Source organism: Orcinus orca, chromosome 18 (assembly GCF_937001465.1).
Source record: "Orcinus orca chromosome 18, mOrcOrc1.1, whole genome shotgun sequence".
Taxonomy (NCBI): Eukaryota; Metazoa; Chordata; class Mammalia; order Artiodactyla; family Delphinidae; genus Orcinus; species Orcinus orca.
The window spans coordinates 66,593,913-66,619,722 of NC_064576.1; the positions used below are offsets into that span (position 1 = coordinate 66,593,913).

The 25,810-nt window shown below is 41.4% G+C and overlaps 1 protein-coding gene across 4 annotated transcripts in view; it reads left to right on the top strand.

Moving 5' to 3' along the window:
- Positions 1–13,718, top strand: part of SOHLH2 (spermatogenesis and oogenesis specific basic helix-loop-helix 2) — a 51,249-nt gene extending 37,531 nt beyond the window's left edge. For all 4 annotated transcript variants that reach the window (XM_049701370.1, XM_049701369.1, XM_049701371.1 and 1 more), the window contains 5 exons: positions 5,982–6,129; positions 6,314–6,405; positions 7,391–7,512; positions 11,664–11,920; positions 13,410–13,718. In XM_049701370.1, coding sequence (XP_049557327.1) covers positions 5,982–6,129; positions 6,314–6,405; positions 7,391–7,512; positions 11,664–11,920; positions 13,410–13,430 — 640 coding nt within the window. In that variant the 3' untranslated portion in view covers positions 13,431–13,718. The remainder of the gene's footprint in view (positions 1–5,981; positions 6,130–6,313; positions 6,406–7,390; positions 7,513–11,663; positions 11,921–13,409) is intronic.
- The last annotated feature ends 12,092 nt before the right edge of the window (positions 13,719–25,810 follow it).

Consider the following 25,810-nt stretch of genomic DNA (forward strand, 5'->3'; position numbering starts at 1 on the left):
TGTGGGGTGGGTGTGTGTGTGTGTGTGTGTGTGTGTGTGTGTGTGTGTATGGTGGAATATTACTCAGCTATAAAAAAGTGAAATAATGCCATTTGCAGCAACATGGATGGTCCTAGAGATTATCATATTAAGTGAAGTAAATCAGATAAAGACAGATATGATATTACTTATATGTGGAATCTAAAATGATGATACAAATGAACTTATTTACAAATCAGAAATAAACTCACAGGCTTAGAAAACAAACTTATGGTTACCAAAGGGGATAGTGGCGAGGGGGAGAGATAACTTAGGAGTTTGGGATTAACAAACTGTGTCTTCTTTTAGTCTAAAATTAGATGACAATATCAGATTAAAATATCTGTAACTGTTGGTTGTTTTAACTCAAATTTTAGGGGTTTTTTTTGGGGGGGGAGTAAAACAGGCTCTTCACTGTTTACAAAGTTATTTATGAGTTGCAAAAATTCTCTGTGTTTTTCTCTGTATTACCATGTTTTTCCCCTGTACTCTTCCATTCATCTTGACTGCCACAATCAGACAGAAAGTAGAAGAACACTTTGCTTTTGCACCTGTTGTGAAAACCTTAGCAGCAGACATAATCATTCCAGGTCTGTCAGATAAATGCATACTTTTGGTATTTAAAATGTTCAACTTAACAGAATGATGTAATAATCACAAGTAGCAAGTGATTATGTATTTGAAGCAAAAATTCACAAAATTAAAGGGACAGATATTGTATTTGAAGGAAAAATTCACAAAATTAAAGGGTCATATTGACAAGCATTGTTGGAGATTTCACATCCCTCTCTCAGCAATTGATACAACAGCTGGACACCAAAAATCAGTCAGATACAGAAGGTGTGAGCCCTGTTAACCAGCTTGATGTGGTAGATGTATGTAAAACACCATACCCAGCACGGCAGCGGAATACCCATTCTTTTCAAAGGCGTATGGTACATTCACTTAGATAAACTGTATGCTGGGGGGTATAGTACATTTCAGTGCATTTAAAAAAGTTGAATTCACAAGGAGTATGTTCCTTGACTACAATTAAGTTAAATTAGAAGCCAATAAGAATTTGATATAAAGAAAAACCTCAAATATCTGGAAATTTAAGAACACACTCCTAAACAATCCATGGGTAAAAGAAAATAATCACAAGAAAAATTAGAAAATATTGCAAATTGAATGATTATGATAATAGAATATTTCAAAATTTGTGAGATGCAGTTAAAGCAAAGCTTATGGCAAACATTTTGGCTTTATTTTTTTAAAGTCTTTATTGATTTTGTTACAATATTGCTTCTGTCTTACGTTTGGTTTTTCGGCTGCAAGGCATGTGGGGTCTTAGTTCCCCGACCAGGGATTAAACCCGCACCCCCTGCTTTGGAAGTTGAAGTCTTAACCACTGGATTGCCAGGGAAGTCCCAACACTAGGGCTTTAAATGCTTATATTAGAAAAGGCAAAAGATCTAAAAATCAGTGACCTAAGGGTCCATTTTAAGGGGCTAGAAAAAGTAAAATGAAGTAAATCCAAAGTAAACAGAAAGGGGAGGGAGGCGGGCAGGTGAGGAGAGAGACAAAACATTTTACCAATATCATGAATGAAAGAGGAATTACCTCTACATATCCAATAAACATATAATATAAAAGGGTATATTTTAACTAATTTTATGCCAATAAGTTCAACAACTTAGGTGAAATGGACAAATTTTTGAAAAACACAATTTACCAAAACTGATACTAGATGAAGCAGAAGATCTGAATAGCCCTCTATATTAAAGAAATTGAACTTACTAGAAAACAAAAAAGTACCAAAGAGAAAACGCCAAACTCAGATGGTTTTACTGATGAATTCTGTTACAAATCTAAAGAAGAGGTAATAACCAGTCTTAAATTTTACAGAAAATGGAGGGAGAACAATTCCTAACCCATTTCATGATGCCAACATAACCCTAAACCTGATAAAGATATTATAAAAAAAGAAAATTACAGACCAGTATCTCTCATGAACAGAGACATAAAAATACTTAACATAATTTTAACAAATTGAATGAAGTAATAGATAAAGATATAATGTGTCGTGACCACACTGGGTTTATCCTAGAAAAGCAAGGCTAATGTAACATTCAAAAATCAATCGATATAATTCACCACATTAAACGCAATGAAGGAGAAAACAATAGATTAACAGATTCTGAAAACTTATTTGACAACATAAGATTAAAAGACAAAAAACCAGTCTTCCAGCAAAATAGATATGGAAGAGAATTTCCTGAATCTGTTAAAGGGCATCTATGAAAAACCTATAGCTAACATTGTACTTAATGATGAGATTTTGACCATTTGTTCCTTAAAAAGATCTGGAACAAAGTAAGGTTGCCTATTTTTAGAAAGAAAGAAACAAAACTCTCTCATTTATAGATGGCATGATTGTTTATGTATAAAGTCCTAAGATCCTACAAAATAACTACTAGAACCAAAAGATGAATATAGCAAGGTCATAGGATATAAGGTCAGTGTACAAAAATCAATTGTATTTTTCTATATTAGCAGTGAACAATTGGAAAATGAAAAATAATAATTATATTGAAAATAGAGTTAAAAAGCCTTAGAATACTTAGGAACAAAAATATATAAAAGACATAATATCTGTACAGTGGTCACTCAAAATATTGCAGTGATAAACTAAAGAAAAACTAAATCATGCATTATACATAATTATGAATTAAAAGATTTATATTGTTAAGATGTCAGTTCTTGGGAATTCCCTGGTGGCGCAGTGGTTAAGAATCTGCCTGCCAATGCATGGGACAGGTTTGATCCCCGGTCCGGGGAGATCCTGCATGCTGTGGAGCAACTAAGCCCGTGTGCCACAACTACTGAGCCTGTGCTGTAGAGCCCGCGAGCCGCAACTACTGAGCCCGCACACCTAGAGCCCGTGCTCCACAACAAGAGAAGCCACCACAATGAGAAGCACGTGCATGGCAACAAAGAGTAGCCCCTGTTCGCTGCAACTAGAGAAAGCCTGTGTGCAGCAAAGGCCCAATGCAGCCAAAAAATAAATAAATTTACTGAAAAAAAAGAAAAAAGATGTCAGCTCTCGCTAAATTGAAATATAACTTTATTTAAATCTAAACAATAATTCAAACAGACTTTTTTGGGTAAAAATTGACAGTCTAATTCAAAACTGTGTGGAAAGTACTGTGAATATAAAAGGACTTAGAATAAAGCAATCCTGAAAAAGTACAACAAAGTTGGAGCACTTAAGCTATCTGACTTCAAGACTTAGCATACAGCTACATTAATCAGCATTTTACTAACACGAAGGTTGACCAGTAGATAATAAAACACAATAGCCCACACATTATGGTCACTTGATTTTCAACAAATCACCAGGGCAAACAACTTGGGAAACAAAAGTCTTTTCTATAAATGGTGCTGGAACAACAGGATATCCATATGAAAAAACAATGAAACTTGACCCCTTCCTCATACCATATAAAAATTAATTCAACATGAAGTATAGAGAGGGCTATCATATAAAGCTAAAACTATAAAGCTTCTAGAATAGGACTGTTCAGTAGAACTTTCTGCAGTGTTAGAAATGGCCTATATCTGCTGTCCAGTAAGGTAGCTGCCAGTCATATTATTGAGTATTTGAAATGTGGGTATTTATTCCTAATAAAAAGGAACAAAGCAGCCCCATGGATAAATCTCAAAAACATTATGCAAGTGAAAGAAACCTTACATAAAAGGACATGTGCTGTGAGATTTGATTTATATGTAGTTTAAGGAGAGACAAGAGTAATGTGCGATAGAAAAATATCAGAAATGTGGTTGCCTCTTATGGGGAATGAGACTGACCAAGAAGGAACATAAGGAACTTTCTGGGGTTATGAGAATGTTGATTAGGTAGTTTGTGTCACATAGTTTTGTACGTTTGTCAAAACTCATAGAATAGTACCCTTAAGATTGGTGCATTTTATTTTATGTAACTTTTACCCGAAAATAAAATAATTCGAACTGTAGCTATACGTTTAGGGGTTTAGTGTACTGAAGTCTACAACTTACTTTGAAATGCTTCAGTGCAATAAAATAGGTTGATGTATATGGCCAGTGGGATGATTCATATATGACAAAGCATAGACAGTAAGTGTTCACCATAGACTCTAGGCAGTGGGTATATAAGTGTTCCCTGTACAAATTCTTAATTCTTTCAACTTTTAAGAATTAAGAAATCTTAATTCTGTCAATCTTTCTGTATGTTTGAACATTTTCCTAATGAATGTTGGAAAAATGTTTAATGTGATCTTTCATTATAAAAGTGATATATGCCCCACAAAGATATTTGGAAAATGTAGAAAATTAAAGGAAGAAATAATATTTTCTATAGCCCAACTATCCAGAAATAATGATTACTTGACACTTTTGCTTTGTCTTTTTTTTTGCCTTATTTTTTCCTTAATGGCTATGATCATATTTTATATGCTGTCCTGTATCTTATACTTGTCTCCTATAGAAATATACTATTTTTTTCCCCAGTAAGCTTTTTTTTTTTTCTGTACGCGGGCCTCTCACTGTTGTGGTGTCTCCCGTTGCGGAGCACAGGCTCCGGACGCGCAGGCTCAGCGGCGATGGCTCACGGGCCCAGCCGCTCCGTGGCATGTGGGATCTTCGCGGACTGGGGCACGAACCCGTGTCCCCTGCATCGGCAGGCGGACTCTCAACCACTGCGCCACCAGGGAAGCCCCCCCAGTAAGCTTTATAACATATTTCCACTGCCAGATAATATTCTGCTGAGCTTACTTAAGCATCCACTCATTTTGTGTGTTTAAATTGTTTTTCCTGTTGTACTGATAGACTAATGGATGTCATTTTACAGGAAGTTTGTTCTGTGTTTGAGATCCTTGTAAGTGAAAGTACCATGTGGAAGGGTATATGAAGTTTCAGAGCCCATCATACACATGTCAAATTGTTGACTTTTCCATCCCTTTTACAGAGTGATGCCTGAGACATCTCCACAGAACCCCCAAAGCTCCTCAAAGCCCAATTAAAATACCACCCACTGATCTGGAATATTTGAGTTATTCACTGGCTATGTGACAAAGTGGATTTTTAAAAATCCATTTAGTTTTGTCATTCTAAGGTTCAGAGAGGTTTAGTAAGTTGCCAGAGGTCCCAACTAGTAATGGGCAGAGCCACCCTTTGATCCCGTACATGTCAAGGCAGTATTCAGCGGAAAACGTGCTTAAGAATGCTTATTAACTGAACACACGGATAACTGAAGGTCACAAAGCCTGAGATCAATTTAGAGTTACATTTCCTATGTATTTCCCTTAAGAACTGTGAAAGACTTAGGTTAGTTTCTTTCTGATATGAGCCTGGATGACGTTCTCATTTGCATATTGGTTTATTTGTTCTGTCCATCTACCTACCTCATGTAAAGGAAGCAGGCTTCTGATTTTCCTTTGGCTCAGAACACAGGTGAAGCCCATGTATTCTAAGTTGCTAATTGTGTATTGTTGGAAATGTGGTCCAGGTCAGAGTGACATGAATATCCTGAGGATTCTTTCTTTGCCTTCCAGGCTTCTAGTGTGAATCACAAAAGGATTTATGTGTATGGTGTGTGATCCTCTCCTCTGAGGGATGCGTGCCTGTAGGTTTCCATAGGCAGCAGGGGTATTCTCTGGTGTCCTCAGTGTCTGGGCATCCTGCACACTCACGGGGAAGAGTGAGCTGGGCTGCCATCAGCACAGACTCTGTACTCGGCAGCAGTGTGAGCCGTGCCCCAGAAAGCTGTGATTCCAGGGGCTGTGGAGACTGCTGGCTTGTGGGGACATGGCCCTCCTCTAAAACGGAGACTAGAAAGGCAGGGGCCGGTTCCTTTATAAACAAACCCAGAGGGGGGATTGGTTGTCCTTGTGCACAAGGAAGAAAACAGGCTAATCATTCCTTATTTATTACATTTCTCTGCTCAGAGAGCGAATCAAGTATTGCTGTGAGCAGCTGCGTACCCTGTTGCCGTATGTGAAGGAGAGAAAGAATGACACAGCTTCGATTCTCGAGGCAACAGTTGACTACATGAAGTATGTCCGGGAGAAAATCCCTCCAGCCATCATGGGCCAGGTAGTCAACTCTCAAGCCCTTGAAATTTATTCTCGCAGACAGTGCTTTAATGCTACAGTTTTATTTCTTTTATTTTTTATAGTTAGAAATGTGTGTGTGTGTGTGTGTGTGTGTGTATATGAAAAAAATCTATAGCTATAGCTATCTAAGTAGATCTCAATCTCTTTCTCTCTTCATTTCTTAGATTACAGAAGTACTTCAGATCAATAGGAGGTTTTGTAAGAAACGACAAACGCCCATCCAGCTATCCACCCCAGGCACGATTATGGCACAAAGGTATGATCATCTGAATCTTGTGAATCTGAGGTCGCCTTGTTATTTTCCTCTGGTACTAATGCTAGAAATGAGACAGGCACTGAACCCACCCATAATGAGAACTAAATGGTACTAATGAACCTAGCTGCAGGGCAGGAATAAAGAGGTAGACATAGAGAATGGACTTGATGACGTGGGCTGGGAGGGTGAAGCTGGGGCTAAGTGAGAGTAGCATCGACTTATATACACTACCGAATGTAAAATAGTTGGCTGGTGGGAAGCAGCTGCATAGCACAGGGAGATCAGCTTGGTGCTTTGTGATGACCTAGAGGGGTGGGATAGGGAGGGTGGGAGAGAGGCTCAAGAGGGAGGAGATATAGGGACATGTGTATGCACATGGCTGATTCGCTTTGTTGTGCAACAGAAACTAACACGGTATTGTGAAGCAATTATATTCCAATAAAGGTCTATTAAAAAAAAAAGAATCAGTAAACTTTTCCCATTGCTGATGTGTATCATTTAATTACAGTGATAAAATATGTAATATTCTCAGGCCCATGATGCTTTCATCATTTGATTCACTCTTTCTTCTTTTGTTGTTTCTTAAAATGGGGCTTTACGAGTAGTGCCTGTGGTGATTGACAATGCAGTCAGGATGCGATAGATTCTAGCATTCCTCTGTCACCAGGGCAGTCCAGCCCCATTTTCAGTTGGGAGTCCTTAAAGACATTTCTAGTATAACAGGTGACGTGCCAGATGAATGCTTCCTTGTTTAAATTGATTAGAATGTGGACACCAAGAAAAACTGTAAAGGAGAAGTAAACCATTCCTCCATATCCTAAAGAACCATCATGAGTCCTCTTCTACAGTTTGTTCTTATATTTAATCCAGAGCATAGGCTCTGTCTGTGCTTTTTAGAAATTGAATGTAAGAAGAGCAGTTCAACTCAGCAATGTTCATATCATCTTCCTTGAGAAATGCCTAAAGAATGTTTTGTTTTTTTAAGAGAAAACAGTGTGTTGACAAGCACTTATTCACCTGTGAGAGGGATCAGATTCCTGGCTAATAAACGCTTGAACGTGTACTCTGTTCCTGCCTCCGGGGCTCCCTTGGATGAAGCTGTGAGAGGTGAGCTCCGCCCACCGCCCTGTGCAGCCGTAGTGTGCACGGGCGCGCGTGTGTGTCCTGCTCACCCTGGGCCTTCTGTGCAGGCACTGCCGCAACCAGGGGATAGAGCGTAGCTGGAAGATTACACCCTGAGTCCTTTGGTGCTGTCTGCTTGAAAGACACGGCTGGCCACTGGCATTTAAATAATGTTACCCCAGAAAGTGGGCTGAAAATTGACTCTCATTACCAGAAATCTCATCTTAATGATAGATGATGAGCACACTGATGACTATGTGTATTACTGACTAGAATCTAAAGGGAGGGAAGTATTCATATTAATTCAGTGCTAACAGCGTGCAGGCAGACCTCAGAAATACCGTGAGTCCTGTTCCAGACCACTGCAATAAAGCGAATATCGCAATAGGGTCACACGTGTTTTGGTTTCTCAGTGCATATAAAAGTTATGTTTACACACTATCGTAGTCTATTAAGTATGTAATACATATGTCTCAAATATTAATGTACATGCCTTAATTTTAAAATATGTCATTGCTTTAAAATGCTAGCCATCGTCTGAGCCTCCAGCAAGTAGTAGTTTAACATCAAAGATCACTGATCACCAGCTGGTGCTTTGTGACCGCCTGGAGGGGTGGGATGGGGAGGGTGGGAGGGAGGGAGACGCAAGAGGGAAGAGATATGGGAACATGTGTATATGTGTGGCTGATTCACTTTGTTATAAAGCAGAGACTAACACACCATTGTAAAGCAATTCTACTCCAATAAAGATTAAAAAAAAAAATTCTAACCATCATCTGACAATGCAAGGTTGCCACAAACCTTCAATTTGTTTAAAAAAAAAAAAAAAACTCTTCAAAACACAATGGAAGTACAATAAAGCAAAGCACAGTAAAATGAGATATGCCTGTATAAAAATATTAAACATATTTTTAATAAGGAACATGGATTCACATCACACCTAGGAAGGTTGAAGCATACCTTTGAAAATCCTGAAACAACAGAAATAATAAAGCGATTTCCTTACAACCTGAAATCAAAAAAAAAAAAAGATCACTGATCACAGATCACTGTAACAAATATGCTAATAATGAAAAGGTTTAAGATATTGTGGGAATTAGCAACATGTGACACAGAGACATAAAGGGAGCAAATGCTGTTGGAAAAACGGCACCAATAGACTCACTTGATGTAGGGTTGCCACACACCTTCAATTTGTAAAAGAACAGAGTGGCTGCAAAGTGCAATAAAACAAGGTCTGCCTGTACTGAGCATTTAACATATTAATTGATTTACCTCCTTTGTGTCTTTGCTTAATTGTCACCTTCTCAGTGAGTCTTTCTCAACCACCCAATTAAAACCGCACACTCCTTCCCAGCATCGCATAATACGTGGGACTCCTTATCCACTCCCTCTGCTGTATTTGTCTTCATAGCACTGTTCTCCTTCTAATATTCTTTTCTTGCCTATTTTTTTATTGCCTGTCTTCTGCCACTAGAATATCAACTCCACAAGGACAGGGATTTTTTTTTTTTTTTTTTTGCCTCTTTTGTTCATTGCTGTATCTCTAGTACCTAGAACAATGACCAGCTCACAGTAGGTGATCAAGAAACATTCATTATGTGAATATTCCATTGTGAATATTCAGTGTTTACCCACTGGGAGGCATTTTTGTTATTTGTATTATAAAGTCTAGGCATGCCCATGTGCTTGTACAAATAAGAAGATGGAAAAAAAGCAGAGCCAGAGTAGAAGCACACAGCTGCCAGCTTGTGACTTCTCGTACATATTCCCAAAGGTTATTCTTCACTGAGAAGCCAGTAGGTCATGGAGCATGTACCCTGCGTGTTAGGTGCTGATGACCAGAGGCCCTACCATCTCCTCCCCCTGCCTGAGTCTGAGGTCACCTTTCTACTGGTTTCCTCGAAGGGATTCCACTGCCTCATGTCAGCACGTCCCTGTGCTGGGAATGCCCTTTCCCACGCTCTGCCTGGCTCACCCCCAGTCATCGCTTAGTTCTCAGCTTAAATGTTTCTGCCTCAAAGATGGGGACATGAGGACAGACATGGTGCAGTTCTTGTTCTTAGCTCGCAGATGAGCAGCAGACAGGGTCATAAAGCAAAATATGATTCGTGTGTTATTTTAAGTGCTGTCGTCGAGGTACCATGCACATTATGGGGACATTGTGGAAACAACGGGAACAAACGAGGTTACGGGGGATGGTGTCTAAAGTCAAAAGAGAAAGGGTCTCCAAATAGGACATTGCCCTCCTTGTTCATGTAATCAACCTCAGGGTATTTATTCGTCAATTTAGACTTTTTTCCTGACTTAGGGGAGAGGGAAGGAGAATAGAAAAAAAAGTAGCCATGAGCCATGGTTAATCTACTTAAAGTAGCTATGGCTGAATGTCACAAAGAATGATTCAGTCAGCCCAGATTAAATCAGATAGGGGTCAGGCCACAGGTGTATGCCTGTCAGTGTTACTTCTTATACACACAGTACTTACTTCTGCATTTTCACTATTCATATCCTGCAGAAACTCTGAAACACTCTTGTGATGGTAGTGAGTTCAGGCCTTTCTGTGTTGCAGGATCTCTTGGTTTTGCATCACCTAAAATGACTGTTCTTGGGAAGAAACAAATCCACTAGGACCATAGGCTTATGTCAGGTTCAGACTGGACAAGACCTGGAAGGTCACTGAGTCAAAACCCCTACTTCGATTTTATTTATATACATTTTTCCATTTGAAAAGCAGTATTAGTCCTTTACTAAAACCCAGCTAAGATAATAACTGTATTCATTTTTAAATGTATTCCCTTCAAGTCTTTTTCTACACCACAGTCTTTTTCTATACTACAGTCGTAATCATATTGGATCTCCAATTCTGTCTCTGGCTTTTTTACTTAACATTGTGTCCTGTACACTTGAATTTTGTATTATGCAGCCCTCAGCACCATTGTAATGGTTTTAGTAGTTTATCAAACGATTTATAGAATAGTTTTCTTAGTCGGCCTCCTGTCGCTACATTTAGTGTTTGCAGTTTTGTGGGGAGAGTGATTTTATGCATAATATGATAGTAAATATTTCCCTGTAGATTTTTCTGTATTTTGGACTTTTTCCTTGGCCTGGATACCTGGAAGTGAGTGACGAGTGAGTTAGGGAACGTGAGCACATGCACAACTGGTCACGCATGTTGCCAAATGGTTTCTGAAAGAGGACTGGCACAGTTGAAATCAGTTAATAAGTCTTTCAGATTTCACTTTCACCACCTAGGCCGGTAAATTGAAGGCTGGAGAAGTTAAATGGCCACCTGAAGTCCCCTGGTTTCTGTGCTAAATCTGACCTGTAACCCAGAAGTGCTGATATCGGTCAACATTAGACTTCCTTAGGCTGCCTCTACTTGTCCTTTTTCACAAGTCTCTGTACACTTTTGCCGAAATGATTTTTCACAAATATTCCAGATACATTTGTATTTAAAGTAGACATAAAGGTATGTTCCTTTGCCTTTATTCCTGTCAGTATCCAGAAGAAAATAAATAGGTGTTCAGGGAAGTCACTGGCGGTCCAGTGGTTTGGACTCCGTGCTTCCACTGCAGGGGGCATGAGCTTGATCCCTGGTCAGGGAGATCCCTCAAGCCACACAGCGCGGCCAGAAAGTTTAAAAACAAAACACGGTATTCCCGATATTGAGATTACATTGTTAACATTCATTATATATTAAAAAAATTTTTCTGCCTTCTAGTTACTGCACAGAATATAGCTATATAACAATATAACCCACTTCACTCATAGAAAATCAGTGAGTGAGTTGTGGCTGGATGGAGTTCTTCCTTCCAACATTCTCCCATGCTTCATAGGGATGATCACAGTTTTTACGATGGCGAGACATGCGCACGCACACACAATGGCATAGAGGTATGATGCGTCTCCAAAATCTGTCTTTTAGTGACATGTGAACACTAATTTATAGTGTGTGTATCACTCTAAATGCCACTACCAGAAAGTTCACTTTGTTTTTACATCAGCATTTGAGTATAGCAGTAGTCTTAAGTTTGGACCATGAGGAAATGAAATAGAGGGCAATGTATTTCAAATATAGTAGTTCAGGGTTATTGATTTGCATCTACTGATGGATACTTGCTTTATTTTTATTAAAGGTCAGTCGAGCTCTGCGTCAGAGAACACTGTTGGCGCCGTGTGTAAAACCCGAATCCCCAGCACAGCTCACTCTCTCAATTCCTTCCGTGCCGTCAGATACTATTCTAAAGTCGTCCCTTCCTATGATGCCGCTGCCGTAACAAATCAGAACATTTCGGTACATTTTCCAACAGCTGTGCCCAAAGTCTCGAAGTTTCTTCCTCAGCACTGCAATTCTGTGTTGGGCCAGGCGTGCGCAGCACACCCCAACTGTCTGGTAAGTCTTCTGGGGTCTGTGGGTCAGGCTGGGCTCTTTCATCCCAGCCAGCAGGAGCCCCTGGCCTGCGTTTTGTTGTTCATGCTCTGGTTAGAAACCTCATCGCCTGGCACCGGGGGAGTCAGCCCAGGCTCTGGTTCCCCGTGCCGCCCCACTGCTCTCTCCATATCCAGAGTTGGTGAATCTGGACGTGGCTCCGCTGCTATGACTGGAAGTGACCAGGCGGAACCTAATCTCCTCTAGAGCCCCTCCTCGCTCCCCCCGCCCGACCCCGCTTTCTACGGTGCCACCTCCCATTCCACCAGCCGCACCCTCCACTGGCACCGTGGCTCACTGCTGATTTCTTTCTTAGGCCGGCACCAGTCACACACCCTATGACAGCCTGTTCTTGTGACACCAACCAGGCCGATTTCAGATCCCAGGTGTCCTCATAGCACAGATACTTACTGAGCACCCACTGTGTTCTAGCATTGTGCTAACCACCGGAAATGTAGTATCTAAAGATAGACCACAATCCCTGCCCTCATGAAGCCTGAGTCTCACAGGGAAGCGGGCGTAGAAGCAGACAGTCGTGATGCGCATTGGCGCGCATGCGAGGAGACCCTCGTGTCTATAGAGTAATACGGGTGTGGGCGAGGATTGGGACTGCTTACCCCTGGAGGAAGTACTGTGTGAGCTGAGATCCAAAGAGTAAGAATTAGCCCAGTGGAGAGGTTAGGAGTTGGGAGTGAGGAAGGGAAAAGCATTCCAGGCGGATGGATCAGCATGGATTAGGAGTTGGGAGTGAGGAAGGGAAAAGCATTCCAGCATGGATCAGTAGTATCTTCATTTTTGGGAAGAATTGTCCAATTCTAGAGGAAGACCTAAACTTGACTGGCCTGCTTAAAATGGACTCTGATAGCCTTAATATAATTATTGATACTTTTGCATATTAATAATAGTTACCATGTTTTGAGCACTCAATAGGTAATGTGCCAGATACCCTACGTACTTAATGTGGGTGATCTAATGAATCTTTGACACAGTCATTGAGGTAGGGACCATTATTTCCATATGACATCTATAAAGTGGGAATAATAGTGACTTTCCCAGAAAACATTTATGAGAAAAATGTTTGAAAGAGCATTAGAAAGAAATTTTAAAATATGAAGTATCTACAGATATAATACTGTTACTAATGGTCATTAGTATACCAGCAGGAAAACCAGAGTAAATGGAAAAAAAAAAAGATTGCAATATTATTTTTTTAATTGTGACCTACCCTTACCGTATGTAGTTTTTTCAGAGAATTGTTACAACAATGTATAGTTACTTTTAGTAACTATGAATAATACCTATTTTAAAACCTGTAGTGTATTCACCCGAGGAGTTCATGGTTTTACAAATTATTTCCTATTGCTTGAGGACATAGAAAATGTATTTGTGACATTATGAGTAAGAACAGGCCAGGATTCAATTAATGTGTTTTTTTTTTTTTTCACCTTTGCAGCAACAGTTTTGGGCGTATTAATAGCACATGTTTGAAATTCACACTCTAGACCACCTACTGGGTGCCGTTTGACAATACAAGAAGAATGGAACAAAGCATGATCTTGAAAGCTACACCCAGAGACCTACTATCAAAAGGGTTTGCATTGTATGGCTTCTGATAAATGTGCTAAAAGCTTCTGCAGTCAGAAAGACAGGCAGCAAAAGTGCTAGCCATAGGTTTTTACTTACCTTCACACATACTTGGATCTCCCCCAACCCAGGTGCTACAAGAACAAACGGCCTAGGTGAGCTAGACTCTTTTTTTTTTCCCTCAAAAAATATTCCACAATTTATGCGAAAGGTACATGATAAAGAAGATCCACGTAGACTGGGTACAGTGCATTGGTGTCACTAAGTACAGGTGTTGCAACTTGATTCTTACTTTAGTATCACTGTGAATTACTGTCACTTATTTCTAGGTGGTATCTTGTCCAGATTTGACATTTTAGAGAGCTTCCTTGGCTATTCCCTATTCAAACTCAGATACCATAGTTTGAGAGAGGTGTTTACCTCCTCACTTGACTACTAATGAATAAACTGACATGTTTGTTTTTGCATTTCACCATCCCTTGAGTGAAATGATAGCTAATAGGTAAATTTTTCTTTCTGGCTCTTTAGTTACAGACTAGCAGGCCTTTCTTTGTTTTTCATCTCCTTCTTCCTATGGGTATCAGAAAAGATTGCTGAAAATAAGGGGAGAAAAATGTTTGTTTTATATTTCACTAAAATGTTCTTATGATAGTATAAGTATTATTGTTAAAGAAAATATTCAGTTCTGACCCTCAAAACGGTAACCCATTTTTTTTCTGTTTAATAAATATGTGTTCCCTCTTTTAGTAGTACTGTGCAGGGACTTTAATTTTACAAGATTTTTGAGGATTTGGAAAATTACTTTCGGCATAGCCAAATTTTCATGTTAAATTGTGTAACTTTTCTTTGAGGATGGCATGGTAATGGAATTTGTAGATGTTTGACAAACTTGATAAAGGAACTAGAAGTTTCCAACTAAGATTCTATGCTTATTATTATAAATGTGTGCTCGACTCTTGCCTTTGGGGGTAGTAATGGCTTTGACATTGTAGGAGAACCTGTTGAGGTATTTTGAGTATTTTGGGATGACTTCATATGTTCACAGCTGGTCTTAATTTCTACTGGGACTTTTTCTTTGCATTAGCGTTTTCCTAAATTCACACGTGGACCATGAGACACAGCCTGTGGCTGGGAATTCTACCTAGAGAGGTGACCCACAGATCCTGTCTACCTGCTGTTATCAATCCCCTTTTTCCTTTCAACATGAAGAGGAGACTACCAGATCAGTCTTTTTTTTCAGCGCTGGTTCCCATGATCCTGAACTTCATGCAAATGTCCAAATTCATTTTTAATACCAGAATTTTAGTTTTAATAAATTATGCTCTTCCAGGTCAGTTCAGCTCTCAGCCGGGGAGGAAAGGTTAGTTGGGCCTCAGCCTGTAAAGAAGAACACACTTTTCCTTTGTAAAATCAGGTTGACCGGTCATGAGACAGTTGCAGTGTTGTTTTCACAATGAAAAGGTGCAAAGAGTTTGTCTAGAAAAGTTGGCAGCTTGCGGTTTTCACATTGGTGGTTCTAGCAGCCCCTGTCCCTATCCAAACAGGGAGTAGGGGCAGAAGCAAATATTTATTGAGCCCTTTCTGTGGCTTAGGCAAATTATGAGACATATCCTCGAGGGAGAGGAACTTGGCCTTACTTGTTTCCAGACCCTCATTGTCAGCCGTCTTGCTGGCTGGCTGGCTGGCTGTACACGTGCTTGGATGGGTACCTGGGGGAATGAGGACCCAAGAGGAAGGAGGCGTCTGAACATGGGTGATGATTATGAGAAGGGAAAGGGGGGGATGTGGTCAAGCCCTTAGGGACCCGTTTGAGGTCAAGAGGGAAGGAAGAGTGGAAGTAGATATTTGGCCATCCATCACTGTAATTTTTATTGAGAGTGTATCACTACTCTGTTTACACTTATTTCCTACCCCTCACCATACTTTTCTAATATATGAGTTGTATGGTCTTCCAGCATAGCAGAAATGGCAGTCATTGGTAGTGTTTATAAACAAACTGTTGTGTGTTCAGTGGAGAACATGCAAATGTTGAACACCTCAAAAATCATTCAGTTATTTATTAATCTGTTCAGTAACTATTTGGCAGGCATTGTCTTAAATGCTGGGAAAACAACTATATATATGACATCGTCTTTTTAACTTTTTTTGTCTAGGAGCTTAAAGTTTACTGGGAGAGACAGGTAGGCTGGAACTGCAGTAGAGTTTGGTGAGTGCTATGCGGGGGGAGAAATATGAAGTACTAAAAAGCAACACCCACACCATTCTGGGGATTCATGGGAGGTTTTAGGGGTAGTGACGTCTGTGCTATCCTCATTTCTGAAACTGGTGGTAACGGTACCTGCCTCTTAAGGTTGTTGTGAAGATTAAATGAGATAATACATGTGAAAGCTCTTAGAACAGTGTCTGGCGCACTGTATAGGTGTCATCGCCACCACAATTATAACAATGATTAAGCTGAGATTTTAAGGACCAGTAGGCATAAACTAAGCCAAGAGGTGGAGATTTGGGGACTGGTTAGGGAGATAAGTTTTCAGGCAGAGAGAACTGTATTTGCAAAGGAACGAAGGAAAGGACAGCATAACACGTTTGGAGAAGTGAAGGTAATTCCACGTGGCTGTGCAGAGAGTTCAGGTGTGGGGTGGAGGAGGGATGGAGCAGGGAGATAGGCGGGAGCAGAGAGAGACAGCCAAGGGCCACGTGACACTGCCCTCCTGGAACTTTAAACAGTTCTTTTGTTGCTGTCATGGTATTGACATCATCAGATAATGCATTTTAGGGTGAGCACTCTGGCTTTGGTGAGTTAAAGGCAGAATGAATCGAAGGGGACTTAAAGCACCTCGGGGGAAAGAGTGGCTGTTCCAGTAATTCAGACAAGAGATGGCCTGAAATACGTCATTGGTTGTGGGGGTGAAGAGAAGAGGCAAATCTGGTCGATATTAAGGGGGCAGAATTAGCAAGAGTAGGTAGATAATCCAATACAGGGGTGGTGAATAAGGGCAAAGTAGTAAGGATAACACCCAGGTTTCTGGCTTCGGTTGCTGGACAGATCATATTGATGTTCACTGGGGGAGCACAAGGAAAAGAGCATTTGGAGGGATGGCGCTGGATGATGACAGTGTCACCTGGGAACGTGCTGCATTGGGTGCGTGGCGGGTAGCCTAGTGGAAGCAGCTAGAACACACGAAGATCTGTGCAGCACAGGTGGGGGCTCTGGGTGAGAGATGACGCAGTTTAGGGCATCGTCAGCCAGGGGTGGGGGAATGTTGAAGTGGGTGATTCAGTCATTAAATGATGGGATGATCCACAAGGGCCTTCTGACCCTGCAGTTCTATTATCATTCATCATAAGAAGTCACTGGGTCAGGCCCCCAATGTCACATGACACTGCAAGTTACCAGAGATTTGAGACACGTGGGTAGAGCCCTCTAAGGCAGAGGGTACAACTTGCCCATGGCAGCTGTGTTTGTTTACTGTTGTTTTTTTTTTAAATTTATTTTTCCTTCCAGTTTTATTGAGGTATAGTTGACATACAGCACTGTATAGGTTTAAGGTGTGCAGCATCATGACTTGACTTACGTACGTCATGGAACGATGACCACAGGAAATTTAGTGAATGCTCATCAACTCATATAGATACAAAATCAAAGAAAAAATATTCTTCCCTGTGATGACAACTCTTAGGATTTGCTCTTTTAACAACTTTCCTATATAACGTACAGCAGGGTTAGTTATATTAATCATGCTGTGCATCATATCCCTAGTAGTACAGTTATAACCGGAAGTTTGTACTTTTGGAAACCACCTTCATCCAATTCCCCCTCTCCCCAACCCTTGTGAGAAATTAAATTTCTCCGAATTTCTAGCTTCTGAAAAATTCAAAACATCAGCAATACTGGCTCTATTTCTACTTAGGCAAAATAGCAACACATTGCTCAGGTGAGTAGTACCCAGCCCTACGTATGGGGTGTCAGGTTCCCACCCAGCTTGCCTCCTTCATTGAAATGACTTTGCCTGGTCCCTATAGGTATTCCAGTTTGTCCCCTACAAAGAGAATCGCTTGGGGGATGGAGAGTGGCAGCACGTTAAAATGCACACTCCCAGGCCATGCCCCACAGGGTCAGATGGGTAGGTTTGGCTGAGCTGGTACCTGGGGATCCACATTTTAACAAACACTGCCCGAGGTGTGGCAGGCATCTGATTATCCTACTTAAAAACCCCCAGTGCACATAAATGGATGCAGATATCCAGAGGAGACACGAAAACAGAATAGATGCAAACTAAAACCGTATGTCATTGACTTCCAGACCTGAAGCCCTTGTAGATTTATGAAAACCATGCATTTGGGAGCTCCTGTCTCAGAGATTGTGATTCTGTAATTCTAGGATGGGGCTCAGTAACCTGCAGAGAGTGATTCCGATGTGTAGCCAGGTTTTGGAGCCACTGTTAGATTCGTAACATGCTAATCACGTGTGTGTTGAGAGCAGATGTCAGGAGATGAAGCAGGGGGAGCATATCCTCCCAAATCTCCGCAGGTCACAGGAGAGGATCATTGCTGCCCCGCTGGGTGATGGAGAAAGGTTTTGCTGAGGAGGTGAGTTTCAGAAACTGCTTTGGTAAGTTAGATGATTGGGTAAAAACACTGCACACCCAGAGTATAGCTGTGGGGAAATTCAAAGGTGGGAAAGGACCCAGGGAGTTTTCAGCAGGAATAACTGAAAAGAGTGAAAACCGTGAAAATGAGGTCTGTCTCACTCACTCTCTTTTGTCTAGATGGCAGTAAAAACGTGTATGAAGGGAGTTGCTTTCTCACGTTTATTAAATTTTCATGTTTGTAGAATTACAGGGGTTGTTAACAGCAGAAAGCCACTTTTGCAATATAACAAACTACAGAAAATATGTCATTTCTCTGAATACTTGGCATTGACCTATCATCACAAAATTCCTGAGACCAAACCGAAGCCTCCCACACTTTGCTTTCTGACTTTCTGGCCTGCTGTTGTTTGCCCCTTTCCCTTTGCCTGTCTCCCTGTTACATGGAATGAGGAAGCAGGAAGCCCAGGGATCGCCTTGGTTAATCAGGTATCAAGAGCTGCTTTCATCACCATGGAAACATGACACCCCTGTGGAAGACAGAGAAACCCCTTATCTCTCGATTTTTCCAGGTGGATTTAACATCCCAGAATAATATCCTTTCTGAAAACAAGAAAACAGGAAGATGCAAACACACGCACACAATTACATTACATAGCATGCTGGGTGCTGGTGAATTTTACTCATCTGACCCTAGAAAAAAGTACTTTTCATTTTTGCTCAAAGCGCACATTTCTAGAAGTCAGATCGTAAACTAGGTGGGCTTGAGTACGGCCGGGAAATAGGCTTCTAAAGTGCACAAGCTTGTTCTGAAACGGAGTCTGCTAAACCGTCTTTGCAGACGGATACTCCTTTCCACTTCTTTCTTCCCCAGATCGGCTATGTGAGGGTGTTGGGAGTGGTGTATTTTCTACAACACTGAATTCCTCCTCCTGTATCCTGTCTCAGGCTATTTTCCTGTGTTCTTCAAAATAATAGCCAAATTTTAAAAAGTTCTGTGACTTAGGACTTACAAGACTCCACGTCATTTTTAAACCCCCGATAACAGGTGTCAACTTTGCAAACACTGTGAAAACTCCTTCCAGGTTATTTTCCCTATAGACCTAAAGTGGATCTCAGTGTTGAACTGGAAACTATTGGGAAGTAGAAAATCTCTCTCATGCTTATGTGTATGTTAGGATAGGTGCACAGAAACAAGAGTAAACTCGTTTTTTCCCCTACTGCTTTGGACTAATACTGGTTCTCTCATGTTGTGGTATTCTCATACCCCTGAATCTGTTGTTTTTAAAGCATTCAGTTAAGAGTGTGGAGAAACCCATCAGATTCACTTCCCTGTGGGATTACTTGTTTTCTTTAGTATTTTTAGATTTTATTTACTATCATAAAAAAGGAGGCCATGGTGGTCGAAGCATTGATTTTTGTCTCCTACTGGAGCACTATTATTGAACTACCCTTTATGACATTTAACTAGTAAAATAATGATTTAAAATATCTTGCTAATCCTTTACTCCAGACTTTTTTTCAGTGTAACAAGAAGTTAAACTCTTCAATTGGGTTAGTGAGTCAGGACCTGGACGAAAATGCCTCTAAGCCTTTGATGGAGTTAAGGGAAAGGGAAAGAGGTGAGATATCAATTAAGTAATCTTTTTTCTTTAGAAGCAAAAAATTGAGTTTTGAAAAACTTGAATATGAACGTATTGTCTTGGCATAAAAAGACTTTAAAGGGTTAATCCTAATCTTAGGCAACCGAGAAGCTACTGCAGGATTTACTCTGAGCTCCACGTACTCCCCTGCTTTCTCCAGACATGTGAGAAGAACTGTATATGGGGAGGGGAATTCCTTTCTTGACCATCAGTGCCCTCACCCTGTGAAGCAAGAGCTGAGTTTCAATATAAATGTTATTGCTGGCCAGGTCCTTTTTAAAAACCTAGCCACAGAATCTGACTGGCAGAGAATGTGTTTATTCTTAGGCTCGCCATCAATTCTCCCTAAAATGGAAAACGTACAACAAAGGATGCAGTAAAATGCTGCTCTCAGGGGCGGGATCGTGTCAGTCCAAGAGGCAGTTCCAGGGAAATCATGTGAAGGGATTTGCACTTATACCCTTGGCCCTGGTCCAGCCAAGGCTGGGAAAAGACTCCCACTTCTCCAGCCCAGCAGCCAATGATGTAAATTAACTCTACAAGGAGCCACATCCTCTGGACTGGTTTCGGGGAGGTGAATGTGAGGGTGATTTGCATAAATGGTTTGCTTATTGCACACAGTTTGCAAAAAGGAGGTGCTTAACTGCCTTAGAGAAATTGGGTTAAGATGTTAACTCTCAGCTACTAGGATTGGCTTTGTGTCATTTGGGTATTTCCGTCAAATGCTAATGAAAGTTCAGGAATACTAATCAGGTCCCACTGGCCAGGCCAAGCCAGGCACGGCAGGCTTCCAGCTGAAAATTATTTTTCACTGTCTACACGTGGATATTCTGCTCCCACTTAAACAAAGGCAAGGCAGAGCCCTGTGTGATTGCGATCTCCCCGTGGCCCATCCAGGCCTCCTGCAGCACGGCCCTAACGCTGCGCTCTCTCTGCCATCTCCCTGGCCCTTACCTCCTCTTCCTCCATGCCTGATGCTCCGCGCACTGAGTACCTTACACATGGGCCCCTCCGCCACCCAGAGAGGCAGCCCGGTGTCTTGGAAAGAGCACAAGGTTAGTCCGAATGGGGCGGTCCTAGCTCAGTTCCGCCTCTCATTAGCTGCACATGTTTACGTAAATTATTTACCTCCTTACACCTGTTTCCTCTTCCCTAAAATGGAGGTAGCAATATTCCTGTCCTTACTGAGGTTCTGAGGGTGGAAGATAATGTTTGCAAGGTTCCTGGCCCACTGTAGAGCTGCCCGAAGGTAGCTGCTATTATCTTGCCGCTGCCCCTCGCTTTAGCCTCGGCTCACCCGGATGCCACGCACAGGAGAGAGAATCTCCGTTCTCCTTGGCATCTCATGGCACTCCTCCCAGCTGTGGAGGATCCTAAACAGTGAGGGTGCTGGGTTTCCGGTGAGCTGCTGGGATTCGTTAGCCCTGACGGTGACCTGTGAAGTCCTGGCACTCCACCCGGCAGGGCGGAACAGTTACCTTGAGCATCCTCTTCCCACCAGCCTCAGGAGAAGCGTTTTTGGAGCAGGGAGGGCATAAGAGTTTGTGTGGCTTCTCCACGTGCCGCCAGGGTCGCTAAGGAGCCTACTCCCGGGTTGGTGATCTCCAGACCCGGGTTTCCCTTCTGCCACCACGCCCCAGCGGGGGGGGGGGTGGGGGGGCTCATCTGTGTGAGAGGCAGCAGTCGATTTGAACCCCGCACCAATGCTTCTGGGCTTTACTCAGGGCTCTTGAGAAATCAAATCAGTTTCTCTGAGCCTCATTTTTCTCATCTAAGGAGCTAATACCTAACTAGCAAATTTGTTCTGAGGATTCAAGAACATGCACACGACCTGTCACTAAGGATAGCACCTTTCCTACGGTAGGAGTAAATAAAATATATTGCTCATCATCCTTGCTTATTCTTTGTGCACAAGCTTTACTCTGTCCCTTCTTTGCTGAAAGCAGGCAGCGTCCCACTGTTCATCTTTCCCCCCTAATTTTTGCTTTCCCAACTCTCCCACAGACACCACCAACAAACATTAATCATTGGTATCTTTTGAATCTTTTGAAAGATATTTTAATTTGGAATATAAAAGTAATATGGTCTTATAAAATTTAAACAAAACAAAATTGTATAAAATAGAGTAAAAATCTCTCTCCCTTCCCTTGAGATCCTGCTGTTTTGTGGTAACCACCCTGAACAAATTGAGTGAGTTTCCTTCTAGATTTATGCATATAAGAACATAAGCTATGCACATGGAGAGACATTTAGATTTCTTACAAGATGGGAATCGTTCTCTTGTTCTGCACTCATTTACCCCCCGGCCCTTAACTCATTTGTGGATATTTTCTATATCTGAATGTCAAGACTTTCATCCTTTTTAATTTTTTTTTAATTTTTTATTTTTTTTAACATCTTTATTGGAGTATAATTGCTTTGCAATGGTGTGTTAGTTTCTGCTTTACAACAAAGTGAATCAGTTATACATATACATATATCCCCATAACTCCTCCCTCTTGCGTCTCCCTCCCTCCCACCCTCCCTATCCCAGCCCTCTAGGTGGTCACAAAGCACCAAGCTGATCTCCCTGTGCTATGTGGCTGCTTCCCACTAGCTATCTATTTTACATTTGGTAGTGTATATAAGTCCATGCCACTCTCACTTTGTCCCAGCTTACCCTTCCCCCTCCCCGTGTCCTCAAGTCCATCCTCTAGTAGGTCTGCATCTTTATTCCCGTCCTGCCCCTGGGTTCTTCGTGACCTTTTTTTTTCTTTAGATTCCATATATATGTTTTAGCATACGGTATTTGTTTTTCTCTTTCTGACTTACTTCACTCTGTATGACAGACTCTAGGTCCATCCACCTCACTACAAATAACTCAATTTCGTTTTTTTTGTTTTTGCTTTTGTTTTTTTGGTACGCGGGACTCTCACTGTTGTGGCCTCTCCCATTGCGGAGCATAGGCTCTGGACGCGCAGGCTCAGTGGCCATGGCTCACGGGCCCAGTCGCTCCGCGGCATGTGGGATCTTCCCGGACCGGGGCACGAACCCGTGTCCCCTGCATCGGCAGGCGGACTCTCAACCACTGCGCCACCAGGGAAGCCCTCCTTTCTTTTTATGGCTGAGTAATATTCCATTGTATATAGGTGCCACATCTTCTTTATCCATTCATCTGTCGATGGACACTTAGGTTGCTTCCACGTCCTGGCTATTGTAAATAGAGCTGCAGTGAACATTGTGGTACATAACTCTTTTTGAATTATGGTTTTCTCAGGGTATATGCCCAGGAGTGGAATTGCTGGGTCATATGGTAGTTCTATTTTTAGTTTTTTAAGGAACCTCCATACTGTTCTCCATAGTGGCTGTATCAATTTACATTCCCACCAGCAGTGCAAGAGGGTTCCTGTTTCTCCACACCCTCTCCAGCATTTATTGTTTGCAGAGTTTTTGATGATGGGCATTCTGACCGATGTGAGATGATATCTCATTGTAGTTTTGATTTGCATTTCTCTAATGATTAATGATGTTGAGCATTCTTTCATGTGTTTGTTGGCAATCTGTATATCTTCTTTGGAGAAATGCCTGTGTAGATCTTCTGCCCATTTTTGGATTGGGTTGTTTGTTTTTTTGATACTGAGCTGCATGAGCTGCTTGTAAATTTTTGAGATTAATCCTTTATTAGTTGCTTCATTTGCAAATATTTTCTCCCATTCTGAGGGTTGTCTTTTGGTCTTGTTTATGGTTTCCTTTGCTGTGAAAAAGCTTTTAAGTTTCATTAGGTCCCATTTGTTTATTTTTCATTTTATTTCCATTTCTCTAAGTCAAAAGGGATCTTGCTGTGATGTATGTCATAGAGTGTTCTGCCTATGTTTTCCTCTAAGAGTTTGATAGTGTCTGGCCTTACATTTAGGTTTTTAATCCATTTTGAGTTTATTTTTGTGTATGGTGTTAGGGAGTGTTCTAATTTCATTCTTTTACATGTAGCTGTCCAGTTTTCCCAGCACCACTTATTGAAGAGGCTGTCTTTTCTCCATTGTATATTCTTGCCTCCTTTGTCAAAGATAAGGCGACCATATGTGCGTGGGTTTATCTCTGGGCTTTCTATCCTGTTCCATTGATCTATATTTTGGTTTTTGTGCCAGTACCATACTGTCTTGATTACTGTAGCTTTGTAGTATAGTCTGAAGTCAGGGCGCCTGATTCCTCCAGCTCCATTTTTCGTTCTCAAGATCGCTTTGGCTATTCGGGGTCTTTTGTGTTTCCATACAAATTGTGAAACTTCTTGTTCTAGTTCTGTGAAAAATGCCAGTGGTAGTTTGATAGGGATTGCATTGAATCTGTAGATTGCTTTGGGTAGTAGAGTCATTTTCACAATGTTGATTCTTCCAGTCCAAGAACATGGTATATCTCTCCATCTATTTGTATCATCTTTAATTTCTTTCATCAGTGTCTTATAATTTTCTGCATACAGGTCTTTTGTCTCCTTACGTAGGTTTATTCCTAGGTATTTTATTCTTTTTGTTGCAGTGGTAAATGGGAGTGTTTTCTTAATTTCACTTTCAAATTTTTCATCATTAGTGTATAGGAATGCAAGAGATTTCTGTGCATTAATTTTGTATCCTGCTACTTTACCAAATTCATTGATTAGGTCTAGTAGTTTTCTGGTAGCATCTTTAGGATTCTCTAAACCAACTATATAGTATCGTGTCATCTGCAAACAGTGACAGCTTTACTTCTTCTTTTCTGATTTGGATTCCTTTTATTTCTTTTTCTTCTCTCATCGCTGTGGCTAAAACTTCCAAAAATATGTTGAATAATAGTGATGAGAGTGGGCAAACTTGTCTTGTTCCTGATCTTGGTGGAAATGGTTTCAGTTTTTCATCCTTTTTTTTTTTTTTGATAACTGATATTGTGTTCTATTTTAAGACTACCTCAAAATATATTTGACTTATTTCCCAATGACAGGGATTTAGGTTTTTTTTTCTCCATGTTTAATTTTTTGTTTTTACAAACAATATTACAGTAAATGTCAGTTGTGTCTGCAGAATTATGAAATATATCTGCATGATACATTCAGCCAACAAATATTTATTGAGTACCCTCTGTGTAACAGACACCGTTCTAGCAAACTCCCTAACTTCAAGGAGCTGAGGTTCTAGGGGTGCGGGGGCAGAAATACGTAAAATAAATAAATATAAAATGCCATGTCCGCTAGCCACCAGCTGTGATAAATACCTGAAGGAAGGAAGGACGCAGGGGCAGGGTAGAGTTAGGATGCTATTTTAGGCGGGGAGGTCGGGGGAGATTCTCTGAGAAGTTGGCATTTGGAAGAAACTTAACTAAAATAAGAGCAAGCTATTTGGTGATCTGGGAAGAGACTGTTCCAGGTAAAAAGCACAAGGACTGCAAAGGCTCTGGGTGGGAATGAGCTTGGTGTACGTGCAGAGCACGAGGAGGTCAGTGAGGCTGGCGTGGATTGAAGGAGGGGAGGACGGGGAGCAACACGATGTTGATCCTCAAAAGCCGCTCTTAGGACTTCGGTTTCTTCCCGATGGAAGAGAGAGCAGAGGAGGCACGGGACCTGATGTGGATTTTGAAAGGACCAGTCTGAATGCTGCTGGGCAGAGCAGAGACTGGGAACAAGAGCAGACGAGGGGACAAGATGGAGCGACAGCAAGAACAGACAGCTCTGATTGGAGTTTTGCTCCACAGGATGGGTTGAGGGCTGGAGCAGTTGCGGGTGGCATGTGGAGTTAGAATAGGATGTTTTTAAGACGGGAAATTTCTGCGTGACTGTATGCTGACAACAATGATACTGTAAAGGAAGAAAGATTTACGCTGCAAAGAGATAACAGGTAATTGCTGGAGCAAATGTTCCTGAGTAGCCAGAGGGTTGTTCAGATGAGAGGGGTGCAGCCCGTGGTGCGTAACGGGGAAGAGGTAGCACGTGGGGCTCAGGGGCAGGAGTGGTGACAGGTGATGGTGCGAGTTATGGAAGGTTGGAGAAGAGGAGGGAGTTTGAAATGATTTGCTAGGAGAGCAGGAGAGGGAATAAA